This window comes from Oncorhynchus clarkii, chromosome 6 (genome assembly GCF_045791955.1).
Source record: "Oncorhynchus clarkii lewisi isolate Uvic-CL-2024 chromosome 6, UVic_Ocla_1.0, whole genome shotgun sequence".
Lineage (NCBI taxonomy): Eukaryota > Metazoa > Chordata > Actinopteri > Salmoniformes > Salmonidae > Oncorhynchus > Oncorhynchus clarkii.
This window is the reverse complement of record NC_092152.1, coordinates 57,068,603-57,084,201: the sequence shown is the minus strand read 5'-3', so window position 1 is coordinate 57,084,201 and position 15,599 is coordinate 57,068,603. Positions and strand designations below refer to the sequence as shown.

The following is a 15,599-nucleotide window of genomic DNA, read 5'->3' as shown; positions in this document are numbered from 1 at the left end:
TCGGTTTCCTGTGTGTATCAAGAATGGTCCACCACCCAAAGGACATCCAGGCAACTTGACACAACTGTGGGACGTATTGGAGTCAACATGGGCCAGCACCACTACGGAATGCCTTTTGACACATTGTAGTTCATGCCCTGACGAATTGAGGCTTTTCTGGCACGTTTTTATATATTTTTTATTTATTTACAAATTGATACCTGGTGTCAAATATCGGGGGTGGCAGGGTAGCCTAGTGGTTAGCGCGTTGGACTAGTAACCGAGAGGTTGCGAGATCGAATCCCTGTGCCAACAAGGTTGTTCTGCCCCTGAACAAGTTAGTTAACCCACCTAGGCTGTCATTGAAAATAAGAATTTGTTCTTAACTGACTTGCCTAGTTAAATAAGAAATCTATATGATATTATTTCATGAGCCTAGGACCTAGAGGCAGCATTTAGCTATTATGCCCCCAGCTTCTGGAATAGCCTGCCAGAGACCCTGAGGGGGGACAACACTGTGGACATATTTTAAAGAGATTTTAAAACACACCTTTTAAGCTTCACTTTTCTTCGGGGTGCTGTTTCGTCGTTTCGTTTTCAAGAAACGTTAATCAAATACAACCACCGACTGTTTGCTCATTGCTGTTGCTGTAAGATGCCAACTCAGTGCAATTGCACATGTGCCAATTGAATCTCAACAAGGAAACAGCCTGTGGTTGTATTTGATTCACCTTTATTGAAAGTATGGATTTCAGCAAACAAAGAAAAAGCACACAACTAGAGGGCAAACATAGGTACAAAGTTAGCGTTTCATCATTTACATTTTTGGAATTATTGACATTGGGCGAATCGATGTAGCTGAATTCCACAAAGCCTGGTCTCTTGCGGCACTCCCTTGGTGGAGTTCATCAGAAACTCCATTCACCATTGAAGTGGAGTTTAGTCAGCTACATGAAATTGTAGGTACTTGGGTAAAAGCCGGCGGGTGTATGAAACCACTCCTGGGTAGACCACACTAGTGAACCTCCCATATGTGCCTTAGTCAGAGGTGCACAGAAGGGAGGAGTCAGAGGTGCACAGAAGGGGGGAGTCAGAGGTGCACACAAGGGGGGAGTCAGAGGTGCACGGAGGGGGGAGTCAGAGGTGCACGGAGGGGGGGGGGTTCCTGCTCTCTGCGCTCACCTTGTTCCTCTCAAACAGCTCAGTCTGGATGGTCTTGAGGTCAGTGTCCAGGGCACTGGCCGCCTGCCGCCGTTTACGGGCCAGCTGTTCCTCCAGGTCCTCCGTCTGAGCCCGCAGCTTCTTGTTGTCCCTCTCAAGCGCCAGCTTCTCGGTCTCCAGGCGCTCCCGCCGGCCCCACTCGGCAGCGTTCTCCACCTGCAGCCGCTCCATCTGAGGAGGAGTGGGAGGAGGAGGGAAAACCATGTCAAATCAGAGGGAGAGGACGAGGTCAGAGGGAACGTTGAATCAACCAATCGCTGTACCAGAGGGGAATATACAGTCAGTCAGTCAGTCAGAGCACCAGTGTCCAGGTCGTGACAGTAAAGCCCTTTGTAAACGCTCGACAAGTGAAGGGGCTCTCCATTAGCATTTTTATCATACTCTCCTTTCCTTCAGCCCGAGCCTGCCAGCCACCAGAGCAGAGCCATTAAACATGCTCAGGGTGTATTCTCACGGCTGATATTTGAGCGGCGTTGAGCCGGGAGGAAGTTGCTGCTGGGGCAATGAGGAAGAATACAGGAGAGGGGGAGAAAAGAGAGGAGAGGCGTGAGGCACGTGGGGCTGAGAGTGGACTGGTGTCGGGCCCCCGGGGGCCGCTCCTCTGAGGGGGGACAGGCGATGGGAGGAAGGCGCTCTAAAAGAACACTTCAAAGGAGAGGACTCGTTCCACTCCACCATAAGCCACGTGAAATATACTCTCCAAAAATGACAACTTACTACGTGAGGGACACACTGACCACCCAGCCAGCTCCCACTTCCACCATGTCAACTAGTGGGTCACAGTTAGAGACAAGTGTCAACTTGAGTTCAATTGATGTTGAATGGGCTGAATTACCCCCATTAAGTGTAAATGGATTTGAGATCCATTGCAACCCATTATAGATGCTTAAAAGCCAACTGGCTGTGTGCTTAAGCCTCACCTCTGCTCGTAGCTCGGCCAGTTTCTTGTCCATACTAGTGCGTGCTCCTAGCTCATCCTCCAGGTCCTCAGACATACGACCCAACTCATCCTGGTGTACCTCCTTCAACATGTTGAGCTGAGAGAGAGAGAGAGAGAGGGAGAGAGAGAGGGAGAGAGCGAGAGAGAGTGAGAGAGAGAGGAGAGAGAGGGGAGAGAGAGAGGGGAGAGAGAGAGAGAGAGAGAGAGACAGAGAGAGAGAGAGAGAGAGAAGAGAGAGAGGGAGATGGATACAGCCAGACAGCAGGAACATCTATAGGTGTTAAGCTCCTTGGTAAAAATATTGGCATCCATGGTCTTAGTGTTAGTTCACTCTCCTCCTATAAACTGAGACGCCTTCAAGGTTGATACGCTCCCATACAACATGACGTTCTCACTCAGCTGTGCAGACTACAGTGGTTTCTCCCTTTAACCTCGGAGATCCCACCATGGGCCAGGCACATAATGCGCACCTGCCACAGCTCAACCTTCACCTCTCCTTCTCTGCGCTCTCCTTCTCATCAAATATTCATTCCCGCTCTCACTGTTCTCATCCCTCTTATCTCTCCTCTCCTCCCTCCTCTCCTCTCCCCTCCTCATCTCCTCTACCCCCTCTTCTCCTCTCCTCTCCTCCCTTGATTGATGATATCCGAAGAGATTCTTCAGCCTTCACTGACTACCCTGCCAGTCCATTCATGGTTTTCCAATAACATCGACAGACACTAACACACACACACACACACACACACACACACACACACACACACACACACACACACACACACACACACACACACACACACACACACACACACACAGAGCTTGTCTGCTCTGAGCACAGAGTGCCTCCTAGTGGCAGTCTCCTGTAAACACACCCTGAGCCGGCGGCTCTGGCTCTTTGAAGCTGCTGTCTCAGCAGGTGTGTCTGTGTGAGGTGGATGTGTGCCAGTCTGCCAGGCTGTATTGACGTAGGTACGGGGGGGGTATATGGCCAATATGATGTCAACACTTCTAAGGCCACCAGGATCAAAGGGCTGACGTTTGATGCCTTTACCCCGTTTGATGTATACGTCCCCTGGACGGGTGTTGGGGGGATCGGAAGGTGAAAGTGACCCTCAATCTCACCTGTTTCATGGCCTCCTGCTTGGTCTTGTTCTGCTCCTCGTATTTGAGTTTCCATTGGTTCAGCTCTGTTTCCAGCTTTTCTATGCTCTTACTGAGTGCATGCTTATCCCTGGGGAGAGAAGAGAGTTGGTTAAATACTGCTCTAGCAACATAGGTGATGACTATTCAACAGAGATAGATCCCAAACCTTCAGAGAACCATCGAAAACATACACACTATTAGCTCTGAATATTTAATACAGGAAAATAGCTGTGCCTATTCAATATGTTTTTTGAAGGAAGAGACTTGACAGAATCGGTGTCCCCAAAATCCTATGTAACCATGATGCCATCCACACCGAGTTGGATAGATGTCGTGGTTGGCTAAAAGTGACATTCAACATTCTGGGCGAATATAAATGTCTTCTCCTGAGGTCAGCAGGGTGCCTATGGCACTGACAGAATGAATGGTCCAGAATGTTGCAGAATAGCCCTACAGAAACCAGTCTTAGAGACAGACGGGGTCTGCCAGATTGGTGGACCTGAAGATGCAGACCAATCACCAGCGGGGAAATCAGCAGCCTCCAGAGAGCTCAGAAAACAGTTATGATTCTAATGGAAAAGATAATGGGGCTGATGGTAGTGTTGGCGAGAGCGGGAAGCTGCAGCGGTGACAGAGCTGAGCTCAGGCCAAAAAAACAGGAGGCTCTGCTTGTAAATGATGAGACTGGCATCTCAGCCAGGGTGGAACAGAGAAGAGACAGAGCAGTTATGAGTCTACACTTTCCATACACTCAACATTAACGCAAATTTGATAATGAAATATGATGGACGGATGCATTGTGAAAGGTGTCTCGCATGGCTCCAAATTCCATACGAGCTATAATACAGTGGGGCAAAAAAGTATTTAGTCAGCCACCAATTGTGCAAGTTCTCCCACTTAAAAAGATGAGAGAGGCCTGTAATTTTCATCATAGGTACACTTCAACTATGACAGACAAAATGACAACAAAAAAAAACAGAAAATCACATTGTAAGATTTTTAATGAATTTATTTGCAAATTATGGTGGAAAATAAGTATTTGGTCAATAACAAAAGTTTCTCAATACTTTGTTATATACCCTTTGTTGGCAATGACAGAGGTCAAACGTTTTCTGTAAGTCTTCACAAGGTTTTCACATACTGTTGCTGGTATTTTGGCCCATTCCTCCATGCAGATCTCCTCTAGAGCAGTGGTGTTTTGGGGCTGTTGCTGGGCAACACAGACTTTCAACTCCCTCCAAAGATTTTCTATGGGGTTGAGATCTGGAGACTGGCTAGGCCACTCCAGGACCTTGAAATGCTTCTTACGAAGCCACTCCTTCGTTGCCCGGGCAGTGTGTTTGGGATCATTGTCATGCTGAAAGACCCAGCCACGTTTCATCTTCAATGCCCTTTCTGATGGAAGGAGGTTTTCACTCAAAATCTCACGATACATGGCCCCATTCATTCTTTCCTTTACACGGATCAGTCGTCCTGGTCCCTTTGCAGAAAAACAGCCCCAAAGCATGATGTTTCCACCCCCATGCTTCACAGTAGGTATGGTTTTCTTTGGATGCAACTCAGCATTCTTTGTCCTCCAATCACGACGAGTTGAGTTTTTACCAAAAACTTATATTTTGGTTTCATCTGACCATATGACATTCTCCCAATCTTCTTCTGGATCATCCAAATGCTCTCTAGCAAACTTCAGACAGGCCTGGACACCGTTCTTGTGATCATTTTGACCACACAGGGTGAGATCTTGCGTGGAGCCCCAGATCGAGGGATATTATCAGTGGTCTTGTATGTCTTCCATTTCCTAATAATTTCTCCCACAGTTGATTTCTTCAAACCAAGCTGCTTACCTATTGCAGACTACAATTTTGTTTCTGGTGTCCTTTGACAGCTCTTTGGTCTTGGCCATAGTGGAGTTTGGAGTGTGACTGTTTGAGGTTGTGGACAGGTGTCTTTTATACTGATAACAAGTTCAAACAGGTGCCATTAATACAGGTAACGAGTGGAGGACAGAGGAGCCTCTTAAAGAAGAAGTTACAGGTCTGTGAGAGCCAGACATTTGTTTGTAGGTGACCAAATACTTATTTTCCACCATAATTTGCAAATAAATTCATTAAAAATCCTACAATGTGATTTTCTGGATTTCTTTTCTCATTTTGTCTGTCATAGTTGAAGTGTACCTATGATGAAAATTACAGGCTTCTCTCATCTTTTTAAGTGGGAGAACTTGCACAATTGGTGGCTGACTAAATATTTGTTTGCCCCACTGTATGTCTGAGGAAAGCACCTTCACATACTTGAACATTCCTCAACCTCTCTAAACATGGTCTTCCTTCCTACTCCCTTGATCCCCTCTCCTTACTCGCGTTCCTTGAGCAGGACCTTCTGTGATTCGTCGAGGCGGAGCTGGAGGGCGTTGATCTTGCCGGGGTCCTCCTCCATGGCAGCGATGTCATCCCAGAGCAGCCGGCTGCGGTCCTGACGACTCAGGGCAGAACGCAGGCTGCTGGCACTACGGGCGTCCCACGAGTCTGGACCTTCCGCCTTGGACCTCAGCATGGACTCCAACAGCTCCAGCTCCTAGGGGAAGGGAGCGATAGAAAGAACAGAATGACAGGTGAAAGAGACAGTGGAAGGGAGTGAGGGAGGGAGGGAGGGACCGAGGGCGTAAGTAAACGGGAGAATCCGGGAGAATGACCAGAAAGGAGAGAGGAAAGAGGAAGAGGGATCTATGCAACTTCATTCACTGTTAGTCGACACCTGTTGTTTACGAAGCATGTGACAGATAACATTTGATTTGATGAGATGAACCATGCAGGGGAGTCACCCCACTCTGAAACCCCGACGTCAGCCATCACAGCTCCACTCCAAGCGAGAAGGCTGGAGAGCGAAGCGGACTCCTAGACTCAAATATTTACTTTTCTTAATTAAACCCCACCAGGGAGCCAGGTTTTTTTCCTAGCTCAACAGCACCGGTACAGCAGCTATCATATTATCCCCTATCCCAATTTCCTGTCTGTAAAAATGTAATTCCCGGGCCGTTTCACTGAGTAATCAAACACTGCCTTTTTCTTTCTGTCTCTTCATGTCTCTGGGAGCCACACAGGGCTCCGGACCCTCTGCCAACTTCCTGTTACTGGGAGAGCTGAGCACAAGAGCACAACCATCAGACGGGAGGGAAAAACACAGGCTGTTACCAGTGGTGGCCAGCAGGGGGACCTAGAGGTTAATGTATGAGGTGGAGGTGAGCGGGTAGCGCCCGCTCCTCTCGCTCAGCCCGCCACATGTGGAAGCAATCAGCGTGTCTGTGTAAGACTGAGGGAGAGAACAATGAAGGGGCAGGAAATGGGATTGTATGTGAGCATCCCCACAATGCCCAGCTCAGCTTCATGCTGCTGTTTATCCAACGGTGAGTTATTACAAATGGCCAGCTGCTTGCCTAGGGAGAACTCAGTGTGTATGTTGGCCCATGGTGAGCCACTGAGGAAGAATCTGACTGGACATTCTCCTCCAGGTTGCTGGCTCCAGACTGGGAAAATGAGCACGGTTATCGCCGTTGCCTTTCATGCCTGAAGTGAACCTCCTGCTCTGGGGTGTGAAAGTGTGTCTGTCGAGTGTTTCCATGGAAACAGCAAGCCCCCCCCCCCCCCCCCCCCCATGTGTGAGTTGGCTGAAGGTCAAGTCAGATTGCTAATGACACTGATCTGTATTCACTGCTGCTTGAGATGCATACAGCTGAACACCCATTGCCACGATTCACGTTTTCCCTAAAAACAGAAACCTCATCTTGTCCAGCTCTCAATGACGAGTTTTAAAAGAGTTGAATACACCTGATGAGCCACAGCTCAGGGAGGTTTTTTTTCCTTCTATTTTGACTGTGTGTCTAATTGACAACGGTACATCTGAGGACACCAACAGCTACAATGCCTTCCAATCATGCAAGATGACAGGCTTTTCTGTGACAGGAAGCTTGTTTCATTCCCTGTGTCTAACAGGGAATTATCCCTTCCCTTCAAAATGTCTGAAAATATGAGGCTCATAGAGAGGGAATTGGGTTCCAAGGCTGCAGTACCCAATCTGTGCCCCCTGGGTAGAAGATAGGGTTGTGCAGGGGGGGGGGGGGGATTCTATTTTAAGAACAACAGCTACACTTCAGCAGAGCTCCCACTGAAGCACAATGCTGGAGGTTAAGCTCTGAGACGTATCTGCTGGCTGGCTCTTCATTAACAAGATGAAACACTGGCCTAAATAAGTGACTGATGCTCTATCTTCTACCAAGACCTCAGACCAACCTTCCCCTGTGCAACCTATTCTCTGACTGTTCTGGGTTATGGAGTACTGGAGTGTGTCTCTTACTGACATTGTTTGGGTCTAGAGTGTGTGACCATTCTCTCACCTTCTGTCTGTCAGGTTTATCTGTGCCCACATCTCTCACTGGTTCCTGTTCTGGTGACCCGTGCCCCTCGCCCACCCTGTCCTGCTTACTGTCCACAAGGGGCTGTGAGGAAGAGGAGGATGGGGTGGAGGAGGAGGAAGGTGGTGCTGAGGGGGCGTGGGAGGGTGAGGCCTGGTCAGCACGGAGACGCAGTGCTTCCTGTCTGAGTGTCTCGTTCTCGGAGGCCAGTTCCTGCCGCTCCCGCCTTGCGCCTGTCAGCTCCTTGGTCAGGGCGTCCAGCCTCTGTCGGAGCTGCCGCACCTCGTCCCGTGCCCGGTTCCTCTCGGAGCGCACCTTGCTCCACTTCTCCCTCCAGTTGGCTGTGCAGTCCGACCACCAGCGCATGGTCTTCTCCATTTGGGCAGCTCGCGCCCTGGCCTCCTCCAGCTCCCTCAGACGCAGCTCCTCACGGCTCTCCCAGTCCCCAGACTCGCCCAGGCCAGGGGAGAGCAGCAGAGGAGGGCTGGAGCTGGGGGTGCCCCCCGTGGGGCTGGGCGTGTGGGTCAGGCTATCAGGAGAGCGGACCCTGTCCGGCCCCAGGCCCAGGCCACAGAGCAGGCCCGCCCCGGACTTAGCGGCCTCGGCCATGTGGGGGCTAGGGGTGTGGTTCATCACTGAGCCGATGATGATCCAGGAAAAAGCAGGAAACACGAGCGATGCTGTGCACTCAGGAGTGCATGGTCATCTTTACTCAGTTGGCTACCTGCAGATTCAAACACAAAACAGAGACACTGGTTAGTTGGACAGTACTAGGGCTGTTGCGGTGACTATTACCGCCACACCGACGGTCACGAGTCATGAAGGCAGTCAAATTCCACATGACTGTTTAGTCACTATAATTAGGCTTCTCCAAGCTCTGATGCTGCTGCTGGTCATTAGTAGCCTGCCAAACTTGCTAACTGCCTGGTACTCAGCACTCTATTGTCCCTCTAATCACTCTGACATCAATGCAAATCGAATCGAACATCTAATCAAACACCTCATGAGAGCCCATGAGCTCATGTTGCGCAACATTTCTATAGGCTATGCAAAATGCGGGAGAAAACAGAGTGATGGTCTCTACTAAAAAAAGGAGGATCAGCTTTCTATAGGCTAGGCCTACTAGCGTATAGCCAACCTGGCTGGCATGAAAATAAACCATGGGGAAAAGCGTTCTCCATTCGCTATTTAAGTGCAGAGATGACAAGTATTTTTTTCCAGCGTAAGACGCCCAGCATAAGAAACAATGGCTTTTTTTTTACTTGTTCGAATCGTAGTCGCACACCTCATGCAGCCTAGCCCATAGGCCTATATGTTTTAATAAGCTTTTTATCACAACTAAAGTGGAAAAATAACTTCTTAAAATGAAACACATGAATCCGCTTTACAAGGGGTGTAGAGCCTAACTGGCATATATAAGCAGCGTGTGAGTTTCAAGTTTGGGGAAGATAATTTTCACCATAATGCACCTTTATATTAAAAAGCATTACATTGCATAATTGATTATGGTCTTTTGTCCGCTAATGGAACATTCGCCTACTACCATGTGAGCATTGCTGCGCTTATAATGTGAAGAAATAGCCTAGTTTATCAACATTTGAAGCTAAACGTTCTGATCTGTTGAGTCAGCCACATTTCATAAAAAGGTTTGTATGCATTTGGGATCTATTGCATCCCACAACTGTCCCAGACTATGTTTGGAATATTTATTTATTGCACAGAATAGAATTGGTCGACTTTTGTACTGTGGGGGATAGTAGATTGACATAGGCTAGTGCTTTGCTGTTCGTTAGGCCTACTCATCTTGTTGGCTGACGAAAAAAAACATCTTCAATATGCACCTCGGAATTGGATTGGGACGCGCGCAGTTGCGTCCCCGATGTGTATGTAGCCTGTGAGAAAGACCCGATCATGTGACAGAGAGCAGTGTGAGGGAGAGACGCTTCGGATTGTGCAGCACACACGGAGAAGGGCACAATGCAGCCCCGCGGACAGCAAAAGGCATTTTTAGGGTGCATTACGGCCACAAAGGGGATTGCTGTCGTGAAATTCGAGGAACTATTGAAGTGTGTACAGCCTTCGCAAAATAGTATTTTGAATACTATCAAATCATATAAAATAACGCCAAGGAATTATAAGCAAATCTTGTCTGCTAAATGAACTGGCGTAGCCCACAGCCATTAGGCACAGCCACATCAGGACCTAACATAAAGACTCAGTGTGCTATTCTGTTCTTCTGAAATATACTACATTTCCTTCATTTCATGCTTCTTTAGACCTGTCTAAAATAAACAATGGACTTTTTGTGAAGTTGTAGGCTACATTACATGGATGTATTCGACTTTTGTGTGGAAGCCAGGAGATGCTAAATGTGTTCATGTTAATTAACGGTAAATTACAGTGAGACCGACAGTTGTTTGTTTGACAATCACCAGCTGATGAAATGAATTCAACGCTCTAGTCTACTCCTATCCTATGATCATCAATTGCCACAGCAAAACAGTCTGGTCGATGAAAAAGTAACATAAAGTCCAATGTCCCTGTGGAGTTCAGAAATATGTTCTGGGAACAGTCTGAGTAGGCGAGATACAATAGGCCATCCTCTTCATACTGTTCTGGTGCCAGTAACAGGAAGTTACAGATGAATGGTCACATGTCGGAGATTACCTAGAGCCAGTACATCTTGAAGAAAATTGCAACGGTCATTTGTAAACAGCCAATGATGAGAAAAAAAAAGCTTCAACTAGCACCATGGCAACCCAGTAAACCCATTGACTTCAAGCATGTCCAGATTCAGACTTCGGCTTAACACCGTGGCAACTTGCAGTCCAAAGACACCGATGAACCGGTTACCAGGAAAGTATGCAGAAAGACAAATACTCTACAGATAGGTCATCACTAGCATACCACACAACCCAACAGTCCCCGGAAGATAGGGGGCCCCCCAGATAGCATTTGAATGGCATGACATGGCAAAAATGTTTAGAATTACAGGAAACCGTTGTCAACCACATCAAGAATACATTTGCATTTGCTGACAGTGAGGGTAGATGTGACAGACAGAAAAAGAAGAGGACAGTGAACTTATTTGAATTTTTATTTAACTAGGCAGGTCATTTAAGAACAAATTCTTATTTAGAACGGCCAAACCCTAATGATGCTGGCCAATTGTGCGCCACCCTATGGGACTCCCCATCACAGCCAGTTGTGATAAAGCCTGGAATCGAACCAGGGTCTGTAGTGATGCCTCTAGCGCTGTGAGAGAGAGAGAGAGAGAAAGAGAGAGGGGGCTGGATGAGACCGGTTGAGCTGGTTTCTTGTGAGGGCAGAAACCGAATCTCAGATAATTAATTTCCGATTCCCAGAGGCACCGACAGCATGGTTTATATATGTTTGAGAATGAGGCGACTGAAGAGTCTGGGAGGACTTTGGTGTAAAAGGATATGAATTCTCAAATCAACGCCCCAAACAAACTCTCTGGGGTGTAAAACACGAGATGTGCTTGGAGTCCAGTACAGAATCCCTCGGCTGATCACCCTCAGAGGGCCTGTATCTGACATGTTCACTGCAACTTAATCACACCAGACCTATAACACAGCGTGTGTGTGAGGGAGACTCATTTAACGGATCAATTGCATGGCTGAGCCATAATTATTTGCTCTGGCTTAAGGGAAGCTGTTTATATGCTGATGAGAGAGACTAAATATAAAAATACACCCACCGTAGGCTACTAGTGTGTGGCACGCCAAACGTACAAAGATGCAAATAGCGGAATAAACATAGCAATGATTCTGCAGTTATAGGCCAACACATTAGTCCCAAACACTGAGCAGCAAACTCACCAGTTCCTGTGAGTAACACAAGCTCGTACACCATGCTTTCTCTCAAAGATCTTGTCGAAAAAAACATCTCTGTCTCTGACTCTGAGTGGATATACAGTGCCTTGCGAAAGTATTCGGCCCCCTTGAACTTATCGACCTTTTGCCACATTTCAGGCTTCAAACATAAAGATATAAAACTGTATTTTTTGTGAAGAATCAACAACAAGTGGGACACAATCATGAAGTGGAATGACATTTATTGGATATTTCAAACTTTCTTAACAAATCAAAAACTGAAAAATTGGGCGTGTATTCAGCCCCCTTAAGTTAATACTTTGTAGCGCCACCTTTTGCTGCGATTACAGCTGTAAGTCGCTTGGGGTATGTCTCTATCAGTTTTGCACATCGAGAGACTGAAGTTTTTTCCCATTCCTCCTTGCAAAACAGCTCGAGCTCAGTGAGGTTGGATGGAGAGCATTTGTGAACAGCAGTTTTCAGTTCTTTCCACAGATTCTCGATTGGATTCAGGTCTGGACTTTGACTTGGCCATTCTAACACCTGGATATGTTTATTTTTGAACCATTCCATTGTAGATTTTGCTTTATGTTTTGGATCATTGTCTTGTTGGAAGACAAATCTCTGTCCCAGTCTCAGGTCTTTTGCAGACTCCATCAGGTTTTCTTCCAGAATGGTCCTGTATTTGGCTCCATCCATCTTCCCATCAATTGTAACCATCTTCCCTGTCCCTGCTGAAGAAAAGCAGGCCCAAACCATGATGCTGCCACCACCATGTTTGACAGTGGGGATGGTGTGTTCAGCTGTGTTGCTTTTACGCCAAACATAACGTTTTGCATTGTTGCCAAAAAGTTCAATTTTGGTTTCATCTGACCAGAGCACCTTCTTCCACATGTTTGGTGTGTCTCCCAGGTGGCTTGTGGCAAATTTTAAACAACACTTTTTATGGATATCTTTAAGAAATGGCTTTCTTCTTGCCACTCTTCCATAAAGGCCAGATTTGTGCAATATATGACTGATTGTTGTCCTATGGACAGAGTCTCCCACCTCAGCTGTAGATCTCTGCAGTTCATCCAGAGTGATCATGGGCCTCTTGGCTGCATCTCTGATCAGTCTTCTCCTTGTATGAGCTGAAAGTTTAGAGGGACGGCCAGGACTTGGTAGATTTGCAGTGGTCTGATACTCCTTCCATTTCAATATTATCGCTTGCACAGTGCTCCTTGGGATGTTTAAAGCTTGGGAAATCTTTTTGTATCCAAATCCGGCTTTAAACTTCTTCACAACAGTATCTCGGACCTGCCTGGTGTGTTCCTTGTTCTTCATGATGCTCTCTGCGCTTTTAACGGACCTCTGAGACTATCACAGTGCAGGTGCATTTATACGCAGACTTGATTACACACAGGTGGATTGTATTTATCATCATTAGTCATTTAGGTCAACATTGGATCATTCAGAGATCATCACTGAACTTCTGGAGAGAGTTTGCTGCACTGAAAGTAAAGGAGCTGAATAATTTTGCACGCCAATTTTTTCAGTTTTTGATTTGTTAAAAAAGTTTGAAATATCCAATAAATGTCGTTCCACTTCATGATTGTGTCCCACTTGTTGTTGATTCTTCACAAAAAAATACAGTTTTATATCTTTATGTTTGAAGCCTGAAATGTGGCAAAAGGTCGCAAAGTTCAAGGGGGCCGAATACTTTCGCAAGGCACTGTATATGAGAACATATGAAAGTTGGTGGTTCCTTTTAACATGAGTCTTCAATATTCCCAGGTAAGAAGTTTTAGGTTGAAGTTATTATAGGAATTATAGGACTATTTCCCTCTATACCATTTGTATTTCATTAACCTTTGACTATTGGATGTTCTTATAGGCACTTTAGTATTACCAGTGTAACAGTATAGCTTCCGTCCCTCTCCTCGCTCCTCCCTGGGCTCGAACCAGCAACACAACGACAACAGCCACCATTGAAGCAGCGTTACCCATGCAGAGCAAGGGGAACAACTAGTAGAAGGCTCAGAGCGAGTGATGTTTGAAACGCTATTAGCGCGCGCTAACTAGCTAGCCATTTCACTTCGGTTACACCAGCCTCATCTCGGGAGTTGATAGGCTTGAAGTCATAAACAGCGCAATGCTTGACACACAACGAAGAGCTGCTGGCAAAACGCATGGAAGTGCTGTTTGAATGAATGTTTACACGCCTGCTTCTGCCTACCACCGCTCAGTCAGATACTTGTATGCTCAGTCAGATTATATGCAACGCAGGACACGGTAGATAATATCTAGTAATATCATCAACCATGTGTAGTTAACTAGTGATTATGATTGATTGTTTTTTATAAGATAAGTTTAATGCTAGCTAGCAACTTACCTTGGCTTACTGCACTTGCGTAACAGGCAGTCTCCTTGTGGAGTGCAACGAGAGAGAGGCAGGTCGTTATTGCGTTGGACTAGTTAACTGTAAGGTTGCAAGATTGGATCCCCCGAGCTGACAAGGTCGCTCTGCCCCTGAACGAGGCAGTTAACCCACCGTTACTACGCCGTCATTGAAAATAAGAATGTGTTCTTAACTGACTTGCCTAGTTAAATAAAGGTATATAAAAAATGTTGTAAAAAAAATATAATTACAATTTTAAAAATCGGCAAATCGGTGCCCAAAAATAGCCATTTCCGATTGTTATGAAAACTTGAAATCGGCCCTAATTAATCGGCCATTCCGATTAATCGGTAGACCTCTAGTTTAGACCTAGGCCTACATGGAGGGGGCAGTACCGTATGGCTTCAATGAATCAATCAAGCACTAAGTTGCTCCTCAGTATCAGGATTGCAAAGAAAATGATTTAGAACTCCTGCGTAGGAATGTTCTACTTAGCAACTGTCTACTTTGAGTGTAAAAGGAGGTTGAACAGTATGCTAAAATACATTTCTTTCAAACAGACAGACAAGACATTGCACCTAAATGTGGTTTCACAAAGCAAACATGCAAATGGAGCGCAGGTGACAACACCACAGCTACAGTATTATATCTGTAGAGACATTTTTGCAGGGTCATGACTATTGTCAACCACATCAAGAACACATTTGGATTTGCTGATTGTGAGGGTAGACATGACAGACAGACAAATAAATTATTGTTTACAATGACAGCCTACACAGCCAAACCCTAACGATGCTGGGCCAATTGTGTGCCACCCTATGGAACGCCCAATCACAGCCAGTTGTGATACAGCCTGGAATTGAACCAGGGTCTGTAGTGATGCCCCTAGCACTGAGATGTAGGGCTTTAGAGCACTGCGCCACTCGAGAGCCCTAAGAAAGAAAGAGAGCGTTATAGAAAGAGAGAGGGGGCTAGATGAGACAGTTATAGCTGGTTTCTTGTAAGAGCAGTAACCGAAACTCAGATCATGAATTTCCGATTCCCAGAGGCAGTGACAGCATGGTTTATCTATGTTTGAGAATGAGGCGACAGACATTGCACTTAAATGTGGTTACACAAAGGAAACATGCATACATTCAAATGGAGAGCAGTTGAAAAAAACAACAGATACATTACTCTATCTGTAGAGACAGCAGGCTCTTCCTGTCACCCCATTTCAGAGGTCAGGGGTGAAGAGTGTTTGTGTCTCTTTCTGGAATATGTATGGGTGCTGAGATAATTGGCTAGGCTGTTGCGTCTCGCTACATAATGCTCAAAGACCCATCTCAACAATATCAAAGCCGACTGACAGACTAACACTTGTCAACATGCCAATCAAAAGTTTAAGTTGATCATCGGACCCATCCGTGACCTAGAAGGTCAGCTGATGTTCTATTCATTATCTCATTGGTTTGAATGGACTATCTGTTGTCTCCCTCTTATGGCTCCAGGGGGTATTTGTTCACCTTCACTGATCTGAGTCTTGTAGGGAAACATCAAAGAGCGGATCAAGGTATTGGACCGGGAAGTGATCCTAATACTGAGTGACTACTGCAGACAGATACAATAAACACAAACAAAAGTCTAGTCAATGAACTTCAAGAGACAAAAAGTGGGGCAAATCAACGTTGGCTCTACAACGGGGGAGTGAAAAAA

General features: G+C 46.3%; 1 protein-coding gene across 1 annotated transcript in view; it reads right to left on the bottom strand.

The window, feature by feature from the left end:
- Positions 1 to 15,599, bottom strand: part of LOC139412149 (coiled-coil domain-containing protein 102A) — a 65,834-nt gene that overhangs the window by 28,576 nt on the left and 21,659 nt on the right. The window contains exons 2-6 of the mRNA XM_071158961.1: positions 7,674 to 8,415; positions 5,640 to 5,857; positions 3,263 to 3,371; positions 2,121 to 2,237; positions 1,162 to 1,371 (exon numbers count right to left, since the gene is read on the bottom strand). Of these exons, the coding sequence (XP_071015062.1) occupies positions 1,162 to 1,371; positions 2,121 to 2,237; positions 3,263 to 3,371; positions 5,640 to 5,857; positions 7,674 to 8,324 (1,305 nt within the window). The 5' untranslated portion in view covers positions 8,325 to 8,415. The remainder of the gene's footprint in view (positions 1 to 1,161; positions 1,372 to 2,120; positions 2,238 to 3,262; positions 3,372 to 5,639; positions 5,858 to 7,673; positions 8,416 to 15,599) is intronic.